The sequence below is a fragment of the Athene noctua genome, chromosome 7 (genome assembly GCF_965140245.1).
Source record: "Athene noctua chromosome 7, bAthNoc1.hap1.1, whole genome shotgun sequence".
Classification (NCBI taxonomy): domain Eukaryota; kingdom Metazoa; phylum Chordata; class Aves; order Strigiformes; family Strigidae; genus Athene; species Athene noctua.
This window is the reverse complement of record NC_134043.1, coordinates 34,674,752-34,695,058: the sequence shown is the minus strand read 5'-3', so window position 1 is coordinate 34,695,058 and position 20,307 is coordinate 34,674,752. Positions and strand designations below refer to the sequence as shown.

Here is a 20,307-nt window from a genome sequence, read left to right as displayed (position 1 = left end):
GAATGCTTTTTAAAATAGGCCAGGGTTAGCTTTAGACTTTCTGAGTCAGAGTAATCTGGAGAAAGCATTTCTGAGAGAAATATTCATTACAGTTCAGGATCCACAACTGACTAGTGTACATTATTATTAAAATTAATAAAGTCAGAGACTGCAGCTGGTGACTTGTCCAATAGTTTCTTGAGGGTATATGTAAAACATCTTTTCTGAATGGTGAACAGCCTGGCTGTTGGACAGATTCCTGTAGTCTTTTTTTGTTGGTAAAATTGTATGTCCTTATAGAAGTTTCTGTTCAAAAAGTTCAGCCATTCTCTTATTTTCTATGATCCACTTCTATTTATTTTTTCTAATTTATTTTGGGAGAACTTCCCAATTATTTTTGGTGGATAGTAGATGTAAGAAGGTGGCAGTAGCTCCATAAACATAGCGAAGGCTGAGCAAACGAAACACTCAGCTTTGTTGAAAGTTAAAATGGGAGATGAGAAATGGTTAAATTCATCTGCAGGCCTGATTCTAATTTAAAGCATGAACAATCTATAAACCATTGTGGGTCACCTAGCCCACGAGTACAATAACGCAGATGTTTGAACTCTACAGCCAGAACACTGTCAGACATGCAACTCACTTGACCATCCAGAGCCTAAATAGAAACCTCACATTCTCACCTTAAAGAAACCTCACTTTCTCACAGCTGACAGCGCACATGGAAACATAACTGTGCAGAAAGAATCCTTGGTGGGCATGTTAATGAGGCTAATTGGTAGTTTCAAGCAGATTTAAGGAGAGGCAAGGGAATAAATTGCAGCAACAGAGAAGGAACAGAAAGGGATGTGGGAGAGTTGAGTAAATCTTTGCTGACCCTAAGGTCTTTGGAAAATCAGTCCTTTTTCTTTGCACTTTTTTTGTTTTGTTAATTCTGTTTGGACAAACCTTTTGAGTTTTGCTCACTTGTCGTGAACCAACATGCTTATCACTCACTGCCTGTTAGTCAATTGGTTCCTGCTCTTGCCTGGTGCTGAGAAACACAAGACTCTGAGAATCTTTCACAGTAAAGTGAAGATTTATATTCAAATACTAATTTATTCTTTGTCTGAAAGATAAGAAGATGCCATTATATAAAAGTTACAAAACTTCTAAGCCTCCTGAGTCTTGTTTCAACAGTCTTATTGTTTAGACCTTTTGAGACAGATACTGAGGAAGGGCCGTGATGTGTCTGTTTAAAACTTATTTTAAAACTTTTAGTTACCACAGTATTTTTAGAAATGCACTTCAGATGCTATGTTCAATACTGAATGCCATATTATGCAGAATTGCTGTTGAGAGTTGCTATTACTACTACAGAAAAACTTCTATTTGCCTTTTCTGTACATCATACATATATACAAATATATTCTTGCACTTTCAGAACTTGTTGGATTAACACTTCAACATATGGCTGTTCTATATTCCAACAAACAGCTCTTCTACACCAAGACTACTGGAAAGAATCACAATTTATGTAATAAAAATAATCTAAACAATGTACCTGGCACAGGTGGGTTTCAGAAACCATGTTGTTAATCAGTGTACTCTGTTAATCATGACATCAACACAAGTCTTTCTAACTGCAGACCATGACAGATAAATAAATGCTACGGAATCCTGTGCTGCAGATTTTCAAACTTAATCGAGACAATGCACATACCTAGGAGATCAAATCTTATAGTAAAAGACTGGTAAAAGCCTTGCACCAGAAAGAAGCTTCCCATATATATAAACTATGTGCCTCATATTCCAGAAATCATATGAATTCCAGAAGTTTCACATTTCAACCCTTCTGCACCTCCAATTCTATGATGAAATAGAGCAACAACAGCCTACTGTTAGAATAAAACAAAAGACTGGTCTTAAAATTACATCTAGGCCTGATTCCTCCCCGTATCTAAGGTTACTGAGAAATCCAGGAACTTTAGAATCCCAGCTCCTAACATCAACCACAGCCCTCCAGAACCAAGAGACCAGCTCTGTAGTAAGCAGCAACATACAGCATTGTCCTATATGGGCACAACAATAAGGCAACTCTTCAGGCCCTGCAGAAAAATTAGGCCCTTGTAGTTTTATTGTTTCCCTTAAACTGCATTCACACTTTGAAGCTTAAATTAAACCTAAATGTGAAAGATAGCTAGATCAACTGCTAGACCAACTTTCCCCTTCAGATCACGGGCCATGCAGCAAGTACTGGAACAGGCTCACGAGAAGCTGTGTATCCCTACCATTGCAGGTATTTAAAGCTTGATTGTAGGAGGCTCGGTTGTGTCTTGCCTGATTTTGAAGTCAGCCCCATTTTCAGATGGGAATTAATGAGATCATCTCCAGAAGTCCCTCCCAATCTAAATTATTCTAGATTCTTACATTTGAATTCCGAAAGCAAATCCCAATACAGATGCAAGGTAGCCAAAGGACAACTCTCACATTCAAGGAATCATAAGGCATTCCATCTTTCCAAAATTGAGGGTGTTTTGAACTCTAACAATGAGATAAATCTCTTGCAGTTTCGTATTTTCAATCCATATTATAGTTGTGCCAAATAACTGATTCTAGAACTTTCTGCCAAAACATGTCTCTAAAGCTGTTGTTTAAATTTTTCCCTGACGAGAGAACTGAAACTTAGACTGCTCCAAGTTAGAGATGAGGAAAAAGTGTAATTAAGCAGCCAGGGTGCTAAAGAGAATGAATGCAAAGGCAATCTATAAAAGAGAAACAAACTTATTGGATTCAAAGGAAACTTAAAACTTGCTCAGAATAAGAAATACTTCAGGGCTGTGGTAGATTAGAGATCAGCTTCAATGCAGACTAGGGGTTCTGTCCCAATCCTGCTTCACTACACAGTTTTAATGTATTACTTAATACATTACTGAGAAAGGATCTTAAAATACTTCTCAGATCCTATGCTGCATACACTACCATTAATCGGCACAATCTATTTTTATTTCTTGCCATGAAATTATAGTTTCCATTTCTTATTTGCATTGCAAATCTGTTTCATACTTGTAACTGAAGTATGTCATACAGTACTTGCACATTTCAAGCAAAATGGAGTTTATCTAGAGACCAAGGGATCATAAGCAGAACCTGAGAGAAGATGAGAATTCTGGGGAATAGCTCAAAAGTTACTGTTTTGTCTTTCAGTTGCAGTTTATAATGTATTGAAAAACATGACTAATATTTTTTATCTCCCTCCCACAATTATTTTTTTAAAAACTAGAATCTACAAAAAATATTTCACTAAAACACATGTGCTCTATTGATTGCTTTTCCTGAGAGGGGAAAGGAAATGAAACATTACACATGATATTAAACTGTCTTGCATTACTTCAGAAGTTTTGAAGCCCTTTTCGGATTTTATTAGCCCTGAGTGTTCAAATAATGATGCCATGCAAGGTACAGATACAGAATGGGTGCTGCAGCAAATAGGCTGGTTTCTGTGGTAGCAATCATGCAATTGCAGTCTCCCCATGCACCTGGGGAGGACTTTGCACACTGCAATTGTGCTGGGTAGACAAAACCAAAGAGGGTATCAGCCCTTACAATGACTGTAGTTCACATTTGCCTAAAATTAGCTGTAACATTTGTAAACTAAAAATCATGCATTAGGTGAAGTACCTTTATGAATCCTCCCTCTGCTTTCAGCACATAAATCTATTCATCTTCATACTCACTGCACTGCAGAATTAGCAGCAATATACCTGTACCATGCAGATATAAACCTCTTTCCACTCCTACCGCTCTGCTCTGCAAGTGTTTATCACCTTGCCAAATTCTAATTACTTGGATCTAAGCATTGTCTCATGTATGTGCCTCAATGACAGACCTTTTTGCATGTATGTATGACACTGGGAGATTCAGTCAAACTTAAAGCTCTCTGTGCAAGCTACACACTGATGGACCTTAAGAAAGAAAAACTGCAATTGCTCCTAAACTTCTTTCCTTTCTTGAAGCAGATCGTTTTCTGGAGAGTAACTGCGATCTGTAGAGCCTGAAGTTGTGCAGCTGGCTATTTTACATTTTCACTGACAGAGGGCTACAGACATCTGGAAAGAGACCGTACACATGTCAAAAATATGCTGTTGCTATTCCGCAATTTTTTTAAAACTTCTCAGCCAGTGTAGAGTCATAAAAGATACCAGTACTTCAATTACAAACAAGTCACATTTTTCAAAACTTTCAGATAAGCAATAGTAAATGGACATGAAAAACAAAAGTCTAGGTGCAGATACACACAGACACCCCAAGTCACATGCCTGCTAATTCTTGCAAAATGATCTTGACGTGCTGACATGTAGAGGGCATTGTGGGCTACTCAAGCATACACAACATGTATTCATCTAGTCTTTGAACTTGTGTGCATTCATATGTAGATGAGATACAATTGTCTGCAAATACTATTCAACTTTCCATTACTGTAGAGTGATACACTATTGACTGAAAGGGAGGGGTGTGTTTGTGCTCAAAAGGCTGGACCAAGACTCAGTAGGTGCATACTTAATTCTTGCCCCTTTACAAACTGGCTCTGCAGCCTCAAGCAGGACAGACTGACAGCTTTTCAAAAGCACTCAGTACCCCACAGAGCTTTCTAAGTAACTAACAAATGTTTCAGATTAAACTGAAATATTCACCAGTTTTCAGAGACAAATGACAACTAGAACTTGATGCTGAACAGTTAAAATGCAGCTCCCCTCTTTCAGCTGCTTATACGAAATGATGTTTGTTGCTGTTGAAAGTTTAGATACAATCCTTCTGCATCACAGTCATTTATTTTGTAGGATATTTATGGATATAATGCTATCCTCTCCTACCTTCTATAATTTTAAGTATGTAATCTTGTAAGCAAGATGGAATAGGTAGGTTAATTTCCCTGAAGCAAAGAAGTCTGCTGACAGTACCCCTTGCAGACTCTAAATATTTTATAATTTATTTACATGATCATTCATCTTTGGTAGAATAACTCCCAAGTTTAATGACTGCAATGTATCAGAAATAGCTAAGAAGTTCATATTTGCATTTCCTTGTAAAATTATAATTTTCTGCTTTCATATTTCATTTGGATATTTTCACAATACTCACTTTTCTTGAACTTAAACACAAAATTAATTAGGATTAAATCCAAGACATTTTGATACTGTAATGAAAAATAATTGGAATTAAGCTATTAATTCTAATTATAATAAATTAAATGTCGTTGAATGATTTATTTCTTGTAATGCCCTTTTATTTAGTTTCTAATTTTCAACATTTTTGTGCTCCGTTTAGAATATCTTGCTATATCTAACCTCACCACATAAATTTGAGTATACTTTTTAATAGTGTGTCTTGTATATTTACTTGGAAAAATCTCTATACAATTTTCCATTTGACATTCTTTCATCAGTTATTTTTACTGACATGAAACCATGATCGTTCTTTAGCATGCTGACTGGATGGAAAAGAAAAACAGAAATTTGTAGTAGATGTGTGGTTTATTCCATAAAAATGTAGCTTTGATAATACTGTACACTAATGATAGTGATATGCAGATAGTCAAAGGACATAATTACACCTAGAACCCTGCTATGGTAGTTACAGCAGCATGGTATTTTTGACCTTAAATTCTTGTCCAAAATGCCTGCTCCAGAAAAGTATTATCTGCCATTCCTCAATGATAAAAAAAGTTAAAGGCATAAGAAACTGCATCAAGTTGGAAGACTAACTAAACCCTGTTTATTGTATTAAAGTGAACATTAACACTATTAGGTATTCCCAAGCAAGGTCTTTTTGCAGGGCATTTATTACTAATGCCCCTGAGGTAATTTTTGCCTTTCCTACAGTTGTAATACAGATCCAATATATATATTGAATAATTGAGAAGAAAAATAATGCATTAAACTGCAAAACAAATCACAGTTAATTGTCATCAAAACCCCAAAATAATACAAAGTAAGAGATGTTTAACCGTCTTTTTTGGGAAAGCTCTGCTCATTTATCCTCAAAGTTTCAGATTTAAACTTCATCAGGAATCAGAAATATGTGCACGACAAAGTTTTAAAATAAGCCTGAAGTAAACATTAGGTCAGTAGCTGTCTCAGCACTAGGAAGCCATCACATCTCTTGGCAAAATAAATTCCCAAAGGTTTAACATGCCATCATATTATTATGTACAGCAGCACCTCTTCAGCCTAGAGTTAAGGTCAAAGCTACTGACTCCATAGTATACTAGTAGCCAACAAACACCAGGCTTGCAAAGCAGAACCTCTAATCTGCAAAATGGAAAGATGTGCATGTCAAAATTTGATAATTCGATAATTTATAAGCCAAAAAATAGCCAAGTGACTATATAGGGAAATATATATACAACTTACTACAGAGAGACATTGTCAACATTGCTGTTTTGGGCAGCAGCAAAGTTTTAGTTGCAGAAAGACACCCCTCAGGGTAGTATCACTTATATGATGACAACAAATCAGTCCATTTTTAAGGTTGCAGACAAATTCCATTATAAAGACACACTTTGATCATATCTGTTTTGGAGAAAGGAATCTGGCCTAAAATCAAGAGAATTAACTTAAGAGCAAAAGAGAACTTTTTTCCCTACAGTATGGAAAATAACACATACATCTGTTCTTAGTTATGGAATGTTAAAGAAAAAAGATAATACAAAAAAAGAAATTTTGGGTTGCTTTAGCATTTTATAACCCAGTAACACAAAAATTGCCATGCTACTACGTCTAAATGAGTCCTATATCCCTGTATTTGATAATATACTATCAAGATTCTAACTGATCTTTTTTGGAAAAAAAAAAACAAAAACAAAAACAAACAAAAAAAAACCAACAAACAAATATGCTTTCATCTGGAGGGATATATTGAAGAAAAATATGGGATCACAAACGGATGGCAAAATTTCACCTCAAGAGCACACTGAAATGTGTGGAGTCTTATTATAAGTGCTTTCATCAAGACCGAGACTGGGGACATCAATCAGATCAGACTGAAAAAAAATAACCCAAAACAACCAAACTAAAACTCACAGCAAAACCCAAACCAATGACATAAAGAAAAAAAACCCAAACCAAAAAACCCCAAACCCCAGACCTCCATCATCTTACAGCATACACCAACCCATGCCAAAACCCAGCAAACTTCAAAATACCAAGTACCATGAGGGCTGGGTATGGCGGAAAGGAGAGAGATCAAAATGCTTTTATAGTTAAGGGCATTCTTATGATGCTCATGGCTCCTGGATTTTACTTCCAGAAGAAAGAACTCTGCTTGCATTTTCTTGCAAAGAGGATTATTGCCATAAATAATAATTCTGTTTAACATCTTTACTAATGAACTAGACGAGGGGATCGAGTGCACCCTCAGTCAGTTTGCAGCTGACACCAAGTTGGGTGGGAGTGTTGATCTGCTCGAGGGTAGGGAGGCTCTGCAGAGAGACCTGGACAGGCTGGAGCCATGGGCTGAGCCCAACTGGAGGAGTTTCAATAAGGCCAAATGCCGGGGGCTGCCCTTGGGCCACAACAACCCCCAGCAGCGCTACAGGCTTGGGGAGGAGTGGCTGGAGAGCTGCCAGTCAGAGAGGGACCTGGGGGTGTTGATTGACAGCCGGCTGAACAGGAGCCAGCAGTGTGCCCAGGGGGCCAAGAAGACCAATGGCATCCTGGCTTGTGTCAGCAATAGCGTGGCCAGCAGGGACAGGGAAGGGATCTGACCCCTGTACTCGGCACTGGTGAGGCCGCACCTCAATGACTGGGTTCAGTTTTGGGCCCCTCCCTACAAAAAGGACATTGAATGACTCGAGCGTGTCCAGAGAAGGGCAACGGAGCTGGTGCAGGGTCTGGAGCACAGGTCGTATGGGGAGCGGCTGAGGGAACTGGGGGGGTTTAGTCTGGAGAAGAGGAGGCTGAGGGGAGACCTCATCGCCCTCTACAGCTCCCTGAAAGGAGGGTGCAGAGAGCTGGGCATGAGTCTCTTGAACCAAGTAACAAGCAATAGGACAAGAGGGAATGGCCTCAAGTTGCACCAGGGAAGGTTTAGACTGGATGTCAAAAAGTATTTCTTTCCAGAACGGGTTGTTAGGTGTTGGAATGGGCTGCCCGGGGAGGTGGTGGAGTCCCCATCCCTGGAGGGGTTTAAGAGTCGGGTCGACAAAGTGCTGAGGGATCTGGTGTAGCTGGGAACGGTTGATGTTGGGTTAATGGTTGGACTGGATGATCTTCAACATCTATTCTAACATAGATGATTCTGTGATATCATCCTGAGGGTGTATGCCCTAAGAGATGCAAGATATTACTAATTCTTTATTAAAAAGTCCTCTCCAATTTGTAGAAAAAAGGCCAGTTGTCTATATCGCACTGTTCTTTTAATTTCCTGTTAACTTTGCTAGTATTTTTTTTTTAATAAGGTAACAGTCAGCTCATAAACTACATTTTATCAACAAGCTTTAATTCTTAAAGATGTCTTCAGAATCAAGTAAACAAACAAACCCCCATCTTTTCCAGTTCTTCTTAGTAAGCTCTCCTTTTTCTGGTCATCTCAGAAGATTAGCATTAGACAAACAATTTTTTTGTCTTATAACAAGAGAAAACACTATTTTTCATTTATGATAATTTGTGTTCAAAAAATGATGTAGCAGAATACATCTCAGTTGCCCATGGAAAAAGAACATCTCTGGTATTGCTTTCCATCAAATTGACTTGATTTTCTGAACACATCATTCTTCACCCAAATAATTACCTTATGAAATAAATCAGATAAAGTGTTGTCTTTTCCTTCCAACAAATATAAAAGTTATATGAATAGAATATCTTATAGAACTGGAAGTTGAACAATATGAACATTTTTAAAAAGAATAATAAATGAGTCTTTTTCAATACTTGCTTTATGAATGCTTTCTGAACTTTTAATCACTATTTCACAGTGTACTTACAAGATATGAAATCAATGGGATATTTTAGTTTAAAATCAAAACATTACAAAACCCAAATGAGGTACTAGCAGATATATGCTTTCCTCTTAAAAAATATTGCAAAACTTAATGAAAATGGTACTTGAGAATTGAGGTGGAAACATCATCTAGATTTAATAATGTTATGTCTGCATATGCCAGCTAACCTCATAAAAGCTGTGCAATTTTATGCCAGGTCTCAATAAAAACAGTGATGTGAAAATCCCATAACCTTTACACTCCATTTACAGAGCAGAGCAATTTTTTACTTGCTTTGGAATAATGAATCAAATAACTGACAGTTCTAAATAGTAGTTTTATACTGTGATCCAAATGAAAACATGGTAACTTCTTTTTTTAAACACGTATGCTGCAGTACCTTGTAGCTTCCTGCAAGTATTCTGACAGACCTTAGGGGCAATAGCACAGAGGTTGAGGAGGTCCTCTGAAGTCAGAACCCACTTTAAACAGGAGCAGAGCTGGAGAGGATGCTTGGACATATATTAATCTAAATAAAAGGAAAGACTTTTTTGAACTAAGAGTCTTCCTAATAAGACTGAGAAGACTTCCTTTGGACAGCAATTCCCTATTCCTTTTTTTCTCCCCCAGAAGTTGTTGATGTTGTTTCTATGATTATCACCACCTCACCACAGTGGGTTTTATTCTAAATTTTTTTTCTGCATAGCTGTCCTAACACCTATTCATGAGATACTTTCTTAAGAAAGACTATGAGACATGAAAGATGAGGGAGGATTCCTTGTAAAGGCCAGAAACAAATAGACATTGTTCCAGTACACTAATAGAATTCAAAGCTTCAGCTTGCTCTTAAAATAGATGGCACAGTCACCCCAGCAAGTATTCCTCCTTCTCAAAAACTATAATACAAAAGCCAAAGTGTCTGGCAAGACTATACAGTTAGATGGTAATACACCCTTTGGCTGAAAATTTAGTTTGAGAGCACACAGTATAAAAAAATGTTCGTCTGGCAACTAGCAGAACGAGATTCAAATTTCCACTACAAACACTTGCTCAGTATATGTGGCAATACTAAGCAAAAGAAAGTTGTAAACCCAACAGCAGGGAAGACCAGTATAGGAAAATAAGTCCTGGTCTGTGAAATTATTTTCATCTTTATATTAAAAAACACCAAACACAAAATAACTTTATCCAGAACAGACCACAGTGGAATCTTACTGATTTATCCTCCCAGTTTAGGCAAGTAATAGCTGATTATTCATTTTACTTTGGGTTATGCTGATTAGCATGTATTCCCTTCTTTTAGCAAAATATTTTGTAAATTGTTATTTTGGGAAGGTGTATTTTCTGTAAACAGATGTCACTAGACTAACTGAAATACTACCGTAGAGCTACACTGTAACTGTGGGTAAGAAAGTATAAGGAAGACTCCTGGTTCTACTGTGCAAAAATTCCATTATTATTCTACCATATTTCCAGAGTATTTGACATTTCAATATATCCAGCAGATAAGATCACTACTCATTGCCTTTGCTATTGTTCAAAAGTTTGTGCTATTAATTTTAATTTTTATAGTACTGTAAGCATGCAGCCTGACGTTAAATTCCTTTGCACTCAAATTTTCCATCCATTTAGCATCCATTAATAGGAAACAGAGCGTCAAGCAGAAGAGGAACACTGGTGTGCTTTCTAGAAAAGCATCAAATAATTCAGAACAAGAATCAGTTGGACATTATTTTATAAAATAGAAACTGTTCATCTGCAAAAGAGATATTTAACAAAGTTTTTCTTCACTACTTCATTTGGTTAATTCATGTCTCTGTAGTTTTCAAATGAAAAGCAAGATAGAACGCACCAAGTTCTAAAGGTAAGAGGACAAAATAACTTCATATTTTCTTACCTTTGCATTATAGGGAATATAATGCTTTGATAAGGCTTCAGGAGTGTGCATCCATGTTTTGTCTACAGAAAAGCAAAATAAAAGAAGCACTGAATAGGTTATTCAATTGTTAATTTAACTACTATAGTATCTATCTGGAAAACATCAACAACCCTCCTTTTACGCAGATATCTGAAGTAGTTATTGGGGCTGGAGGTAAATGCAGTACATCTCAACTTCCCAAACACTTACATGAAAGAACTGGTTACTTCTCTTGGACACACCTCCCATTTTAACCGACTTGATTTACCATTAAGAATTCAAACACCACCCCCAAACATATTCATTGGTCTAAGGTTGTTTGCTGGTTCTGCCTCAGATCAATATTTTCTGCATCCTGCTGTTGTTGTTTAAAACACTGACCACATATTGTGTTTCTCATAATGTTTTTTGATTAATTATGTGCTTTTTTAAAACATAAATTATCAAGATATTAAAGGGACAAAGGAAATTATTTTAGAAAAATTATCAGAGCTGTAACTGAAAAAAAGCCCTGGTTGTTCTACAGCATGACAGAAGCAAGTCAGATTGTGGTAACTGATTCAGAAGTTTAGATCTTCTTTAATCTTTCTTTATATATCTGAAATGAATTTGCATATTTTCCTTTAATGATTTTCACATCACAAGACAGTGCTATTGTCTTATTTTTCCTCACGCAGGTTTCATATGGTGACGAGTTAATTATTTGTGAAATACATCTTCCCTCCTTTTTAATGGCCATGTCAAAAGTTCTACATAATTCAAGGTGGAGTTCAGAACATTTAAAAAAAAAAAAAAGCCTTTTATTTGAAGTCTAGAAACTATTTTTTAGACGTTTTCTTATTTGAAAGCATTTAAGAAAAAAATACAAATGTTCCAAAACACTAAATTGTACTACCAATGGCGTGAGAGATTCTGTAACAGAGTGGTATTTCATACTCCAGACATTCAATATTTAGTAGTATTTTCTAATATATGACTAATCGTGTTTTAATTATCATGAATTAAGAGTCACAAATCTGGACCTTTATTGAATTAAGTAACAGAATAACAGCTTAAAACAAAATTCTGTCCTTGGATATTCACAGACAATTCCCTTTGCCTTTAATGGGAGTTGCAGTTATACCAATTACTAACTTTTCTGTTAGTTACACCTAAGAACAATAAAACCCTGTTCACTTCAAAGTGTTCAAGAAAAAAAGCTATGACATTCATTGACACTAAACCAGTAACTAAATATTTTTGAATATAGGGAAGCAAGAAAACTGTTAAGATATTCACCACAGTCACCGCAGTAATAGTATCAAAACTGCAAAGCTGGAAGAAATGTTTTTTCTTTAAGCAAATTTGATTCTCTATGACAGTAATGTTCAGCTCAATTATTGAAGAGTGATATTGTCACTTCTTAATTAAGGAAGCATGATTTGTCCATTCAGCAGCACCCAGGAGTACAATTATGCACCGAAGTGGCTCTTCTTTTCGATTGTGGCTTGTGATTGGAACACCAGAGGCAAGAATCCCACTCATTTCTCAGGATATTTTGACCTGAAACCTGATCTCTATTTTGAGTACAATATGAAAAGCTGATGTTATCCACAAGTAAAAAAATAACAATCAGTGTGAATTAGGAATAATAGAATAAAGCCTGACAACCCAAAAGATAACCATAAGCATTCGATTTCAAGTCAGTGCACTGCCGAAGGTCAGATGAGCAGACTGGCCACGGGGCTGACTGCAGCAGTGAACAGCTGTACAGCGCAAATTTCAACTCCAAAACAAGCATTCACATTGCTCATGTCAGTGTTTTATTTACCCATTTCTTACGCATTAACTAGCTTCAGCAAGGATACCAGCATTTTTATAAATTCATAAAGGAAAAATCTAGGAAAAATAAAACATTGAATCTCTTAAAAATAACAGCAACAACAAAACCAGTCCTCCATTCATCTTGTTCCTAGTACTAGCACAAACAAGCAACAAGGCTGTAGCTTCTAGAGCAGTTTTACAGGCAGACAATAGACTACACAAGCACCAGTAAAACTAACTATTCTTTACAAATGTTTCCTCCTCCCTTCTTCCCATCCCCAAGCAGGGCAAATTCAAATCTGAAAAAAGTTATTTAATTTGGGAGCCAAGTTTGAAATGCTGGTCTTAATCAAGCAGCTAATAATCTTTCCAATACTGTAATTAGGTACAGAGCTTTACCTTAAAAGTTTTTTGTGAAGTCATCCACTTGCCTACCAGCCTCGAAGAAATGTAATGTTATATGGGGTTCCAGCATGGAAAAACACTGATAGGAAAGTGTTTCCATAACTGTTGGTACCCCTAGTTAGGGAAAGATAAGGAAATATGGACTGGAGCTCTCAGCAAAAAAGGAAATCACTAACTTAGCAGGGCACCCAAAAGGTGCCTGAATTCTACGAGTCTTGTGCCATTAATTAAAACAGTGAGTCAGCAAGCAGCATTTTCAACATTCAGATGCAGATCTGCAAACACTGTGACACTGGTATTAAAGTTTTTCATTGACATTGGAAGCCTTTTTCCTAAAGGAAGGTAATAATTACAAAGTGGTGGCACTTTTGAGAGAACTCTTAACACCAAACAAAATCAGTAAAAGGCAAAATTCACACTGATAGCAGAGACATGTAAAAATCATGCAAGCTATTATAGGGAAGTTTTTTTACCAGCATTCCCTTCTGAACCGTAAGCTCTGATTTTGGACTTCTGCCACTCTCAGCAGATGTTTGATTTCACAGCAGTTGAGAAATACCAAATTTCAGACATTTTGCACCCAATAAACTCTAAAAATATGTAAAAAGAAAACCTATAAAACAGCTATTCATTTAAATACCTGATGTAGATGTGGCTAGTGGTTTGCATGATCTCTCACTTTCTAAATTGAATGGGTTTTCACAGTGTAATACAATTATTCATTCTGAAGCCACAAAGAAAATATGAAACTCTAAAATGAAGAGTTGATATTATTATTTTACTAGTCATATAGCAGCAAGAGTTGTAGACGCTTTAGAGATAAATAAAACAGCAGGTCCTAAAGAAGGGGCCAAAAGCCTAGATAAAACCAAAACTGACAACTGCAGGCATCTAATATAACTAGTAAAAAGTAAAAAGAGATTCATGCTATCATACCAGGTGAAAACTAGTTATTTTAGATCGGTCTGAAGTTCTTAATCTAGGTTGCCTTAGCATTTACGTGAAACTTTAAATAAGTGTCCGGTTATTTTTGAAAATTATGAGTTTGAGCCATCCAGAGTCCATTAAAACTTAAACAGAGTTTAGCTTGTATGAGGTATGACAGATTCTAAGAGGTAAAAGCCTAAGTATGTGGCGGCTTTGCCAAACATTCTGGCACTGCGTGGGAGAAAAGATGGGGAAAAGGATCACCATTCCAAATTCAAGGGCACATGGAAAGCCACAGCCCTCCTTAAAGACAGGAATCCTGCAGCCTCTACACACACCTCTTGACGTGCATGGCATGCCAACTGTGCCGCAAGGCTTTTAGGGAGCCCCTGCAGCAGCAGCAGTCTCCCATCTAGTTTTTAAGATAATTTGACTTGGGTGAGAGCTTCTCAAGTTTTGCTCCCAGCCAGCATACACTAGTCTGTTAAGGGCAGTGGGAAAACTACATAAAAATCACATTTGGAAGACCCAGGGTTTGACAGACAAAATTGAAATGGTGGAGGCAGGTGTTGGGCACTTTGACTGCAAGAGGATTAACTGTGTGCAGAATTGAGACTTCACTCCTTTCTAGTCCCCCTTGAATCACACCAGTCCCTCTCCATTATAGAGGAAAGATTCCTTTAAAATCTGCATTTCACATCAAAGGCTTGGTCATCACACAATCTGGAAACACTGGCGCTAGCCATTTCAGAGAACTCAGTGGCGCTGGGAGAGCTGGGGAAGAGCACTGTGCTGACAAATCACATGCTTAAGTCGATAGACTCGGGGACTTCATAAAGCAGCCAGAACAACTGTACTGCACTTAGCAGAGCATCACACTAGGTTAGATAACAGCAGAGCTGACCATTTATCTACCAAAAAGGAAAGCAGTAACAGTGCCAAGAAACTGTTCTCCCTTTCAAATTAATATCTCCACACACTACTGCTCACCGATATTACAGAATGGATTTAGCAGAGAGGCATCGATGAACTATTTTCTAAATGGCAAAACAATGCTCAACTGTGCAAGTTTAGTTAACTGCTTCCCTAAACCCCACTCTCATTATTAATTCATGCATGCTAGAACTGGCTCTACTGAACTATGTTTCCAAAGTGTTTATCAAAGCATGAGAGACCTAGTGGCCATTCAATTTAATATGATGAACAGAGAAAGACTGATTTTAACTTGTTTTTTTTAGTGCCATAGTGAAAATACAGTTATTTCTAGAATGTAAAAAAGAAAACTTTTGTTCTTTACTGAAACAAAACCTCTCGGACATCAACAGATGTTTTCCTTGCTAAGAGAAGAGATCTTGGAACTGTCCTTCCTGCTTTACAAAACTTGCTACGGAAAGAAAGATCTTATGTGACAATCCGCCTAGTAACAGTCTCCTGTAAGAAGAAAGCATCCCATAAGATCAGTGCTACATCTAGGTATTAATGCCTCAGGGAACAAATAGCTTATTTGCTTCACTGTAGGTACATATCTATCCATATCTTTATTTTTCCTAGATTATTTTTGTGTAAAGAAAACCTTCACAATAGGTAATAAAAGAATTGTCACTCTTTGTTTCCTTTATACTGTACTGTAACAGAAACAGGCAGGTTCTCAGAAACCTCACTCACACTAGTCAGACAACAAGGTAGAATCTGTCTTCTTGACTACTGCAGGCAATGAATGAACTGATACATTGAGCCATGAGACTTAATGCTTGTTACCAGATTTTTCTTCTGAACACAATACCTAAATATTATTAACAAACATAGATCTACCCACATTCCTCTGTAATTCAGCTACAGTATTTGTCCCAACCACCTTCCAGAGAAATGACTGAGTACAATCCGTGTGTCTAATAGCAGTAATTTATTATGGTTATTACCAGGCTACTATGATTAAGCAACTGAAATTATGAGTCCAATTCCACCCTAAGCACGTATAGGCAAATACCCATCAATATACATAATTCAAAAATAATTACTTTTGCTACTTCTTTCTCCTTTTTTTTTTTTTTTGCAAACACAAAATGTTCTTTGGAGGCATATTTATTCTTTTCCAAGACAATGGAGCTGTATTTCCCTAGAAGAGAGTGAGCTTTGCAGATTGCTTCACCTTTCTGTGTCCTTCTCTCATAATATTTAGGACCTTAAGAATGGTTTTAAACAGCTGATTACTAAACTAGCAAAATGCTATTACAGAATGCTGAGTTAGCACAGTTACAAAATGAAAAAAAGTCTAGTATTTGAATTTCCTCCAACAGTGACACTCACTGCAAACCTATGCATTTTACAGCATATATTTTTAAGATATGGATGCTAGTATATAGGTCTTCATAAGAAAATAAAATAGGATCAAACCAATATATTAGTGCAACTAACCAGTGACTAGCAAATCTTTGCTTTTGCCCTTCTGATTTGTTGATGTTAAGAACTTTTAACAAGTTCAGCTTCTGAAATCAAAAGGAAAAACAAGAAAAAAATTTACGAGCTATTTAGCCTGTACCTCTTATATCTTCTTGCCACAAGAGCAGCTACACTGCATCTTTGATAAAAGCTTCCAGTTGAAGTTGAAAACGAGATTATTGGCATAGTATAATTTATTTTAAGGGATCATATTTTCATAAGTTTTCACTAAGAAGTATATACAGATTAAACCTCCAACTCCACCTTTTGTTTTTGGAGTCAGAGTTCAGTCACTGAGAAAGTATCAATTAAGGTTCTCAGAAATTGTTAAAAAGGCAAGTTCTTGAAGAATTCCAAACTGCTAAAGTAAGACCATTACATATTGCACTTTGGTAGGGAAAACAATGGAAAAGGAAAGAAATGTGAATCTCAATACAGGTTAAAATAGAATTTTAATTTTCTAATTCAGGAAGATTAAAATAATGTAATAGAAAAGTTTAACTAGATTTTTTTTTTTAAAAATACCAATAAACTGGAAGAAGTATTTTTAAGACTAAAAGAAAGGAGTGGCAGCAACCATTCAGAACAAATACAATATGCATACCTGTAGCTTCCTCTTGCTTATGTACCTAAAGTATATATATCCTTTTATGTACCTAAAGGATTTGATTTCACAGAATGGTATTTTCCTGAGTTCTCTGCAATTTTTCAACAGCCTTATAAGACAAATTCCTACAAAATTAAGTAGTAATTGTGATTTCTATCAAGGTATGGTTTGTACACATCAAAATTTATTTCACACAGAATAATACATCTTGTCTTTAATTACACATTTGTCCACCTAACTAGCAATATCCCTATATAACTCAAGCATTTAGATTGTAGCTTGGGTAAGTTACTTGCAATAGCACACTTGGACAAGAAGTCTACATCATACACTAGTAACAACTTACATCAGGAATTTATCAGCTTGTAGATCGCAAAAGATATGCTTGCCAAACTGCCATGTGAAGCATTTAACATTCTGTAAAATAGGCTGTACAAATGTTAACAGGGGAGAAACCAAAAAGCTTAGGACTCCTTCAGTGCTATTCCCATTCTAAAGTCAGTATTTAGTGCTTTATGGTTAAGCAGTGTGCATATGATCTTCGAAGGAGCTCCTTAGGTTTTGCAGAAGCAACAAGTATTTATTGCGGTAAATATCACTGTTAACTTGCCCAGAATATTTCTTAAAGCAGGCAAAAGATAAGATTATTTCTGCAATACCTTTCTGAAGATAATGCAGATAAAATAGCCAACAGGAAATTATCCTCCTATTCTCATGTTAACAGAAAGAAAAGAAAAATTAGGCTTATCTGCACAGAGCCAACATGAATCCTACAGAGGAAGTTTCCAAAGCGTACTCCTCATTTGTAGCTATGCATCCTCTAAAGACATATTGTAATAATTTATTTCCTAAAAAATTAGATCTGTTCCTTCTGCTTTCAGAATATAAATAAATACATACACAATTGCATACAAATGCATGCAAACATACACATGCTGCAGGACTGGCCACTTCCTTGTTCCACCAACAGAAGATGATTTGGTCCTTGCCAAAGTAAGGTAGTAACCCTTCAATTCTCCTTGGCATACTTGAAATCGGGTGCCTCCATAGCCTAATGAGAACAAGGTAATAGTACAAACAGTACTTAAAAAAAACGTGTTCAGTTACCAATCCAAAGAAAGGACTTGGTCACTGAATACTGGTTTTCCATGTGACCCCATATTTCAAATCCCAAGCATCAGTATTTGGAACACACAAAACCTCTCTGTGGAGGTATTACGACAGTATTAAGATAACTGATTTCTGTGTCAAGTGAAAACAGAAATATACAAAAAAGCACTCTTTCTTCCACCCAAATTTTGCTCTTGAAAAAATTCTTATTTTAAAAAACCCTACAAACATCAAGCAGCAGTTTTTCTGGGATGGAGGCAGAGGAGGAAATTTAGACCTAGTTTTGGATATTTCCTGGAATGCGATGAGTGTTTTTCTGAAAGGACAAAGTGTAATCACAAGAATATCTGAATGGCACAATGAAGAAAATTGTGACTACTTATATGCCTTTAAAGTATATGAGTATCTACTCTTTATGTCTTTTATCATTATTGTTAATGTTGAAGTCCAGCACACAATAGCCCATTTTTTTTAAAGCACTGATGTGAAATATACTCTCTCATAGGACTAAAGTATTTTCTTTAGGACTATACTTATCCCCTTCAGCCTTTTGGGCCTTCACCTGTTGTCTACGCATTCAGAAGAAAAAATATAAAGCCAAACATTTGTCATCTCTGGAATGCAGTGTAAGTTTACAATAAAAATAAAGATCATATTAGTCCATTCAAATAAAAGAGCAACATTTGATTGCGTTTTTTATATGTCAGATCCTACCCATTAAATGCATCTGTCTACACTTTCATATATGAGACTCATAAAAAGCCATTTCCAGAAATGTTATTGCTGAAACTTATGATTTATGACAGGCTATTACGTCAACATATTCCATTTAGCATTACGAATACCATTTACATCTCATGAGTTGATAATGTGGCACCAATTACCAACATTATGAATTGCTATTACATAAAAGAAAATCAGAAAATTCAGGTTCCTGCATGCAACAGCAGCTTTGGCATTGAACTTTGTGACATTTATTCTGGGATGAAGGAGAACCACTGGGGTGTAATAAAGAATGAACTACATTCAGCTGTGATTTACACCCTCCACAGCCTCATTGAAGTCCACTGGATTTCACACGTTGTAATTCAGTGCTAAATTTAGCCCAAAGTAGACATACGTACCTACAGTTTTAGCACTATTTTGAGACACTCAAAAGTTTCACTCTTTTACTCCCAGAAGGTGATTATAGTCATTCCATGTTTAGAGATGTCTCTGTCTAGGAGAACAGTCATTTTCTTTCACATTTCTGATGATGCAAAAGCCAACAAATACTAGCTAATTTTTGTTTACTTATGTGCACCATTTCTTATAGCTTTGAATAGAAGGCCATAGAATCAGTAAAATGTGCCAAACTCATCTGGGAAAGGCATCTCCATTCACTAAAAAAATAACTAAACCAAAACCCCCATAATTAATGCTGTTTTGTGTATCCACCCCATATCAATGTAGACCCCATCAAATATCAATTAAGGACAAATAGGTAATTCAGTTTAGATACCAATACACTTATAATATGAAAAATTTACATGAAAATACAGCACTTAAAGATCTCTTACAGGAGAATTACATTAATATCCCTACACTACTTAAGAGAGACTGAAATTATCAAGATGCAAACATATTTCAAGATGAACAGACTTAGATCTGCACTACACTTTTTGCATTACAACATTTCCAAGGAAGCATGCTACTACACCTGACTTAAAAGGAAAAATAAAAGAAAAAACTAAGAGGACTCCTCAGAAACCATGACTGAAACCTGGATCACATACCAAAGCAATCCCCTGACACTATGATAGATACATAAATGTTCTCACAAGCTTTGTCATAACAACAAAGCAGCAAGAACATACGTAACGCTGTCCATCGTGTTTTTGTGGGAGAAGGCAAGAGGTCCTTAAAAAAACCCAGATAATCTGTAAAAACTACTTCAGAGTATACAGCACTCACTGATCAATGAATGGAAAACAAAATATTTATTTCTGTACAGTTTGTACAGTCATATAATACTCTTTCAACAAAGAATTTTCTCTGTAACACATGTAACTGGCCGTACAACCAACCTGTACTGAAGTCAAGAGAAGGCTATTTTGCTTTGAACAGGTACTAAGTTTTTTCATGTTAAAACATACAACTTCAGAAAGTGCTTTTTTGGTC

At 36.3% G+C, this 20,307-nt stretch overlaps 1 protein-coding gene across 5 annotated transcripts in view; it reads right to left on the bottom strand.

The window, feature by feature from the left end:
• GULP1 (GULP PTB domain containing engulfment adaptor 1) overlaps positions 1-20,307 on the bottom strand; it is a 164,969-nt gene that overhangs the window by 59,905 nt on the left and 84,757 nt on the right. For all 5 annotated transcript variants that reach the window (XM_074910737.1, XM_074910734.1, XM_074910735.1 and 2 more), the window contains one exon: positions 10,836-10,897. In XM_074910737.1, the coding sequence (XP_074766838.1) occupies positions 10,836-10,897 (62 nt within the window). The remainder of the gene's footprint in view (positions 1-10,835; positions 10,898-20,307) is intronic.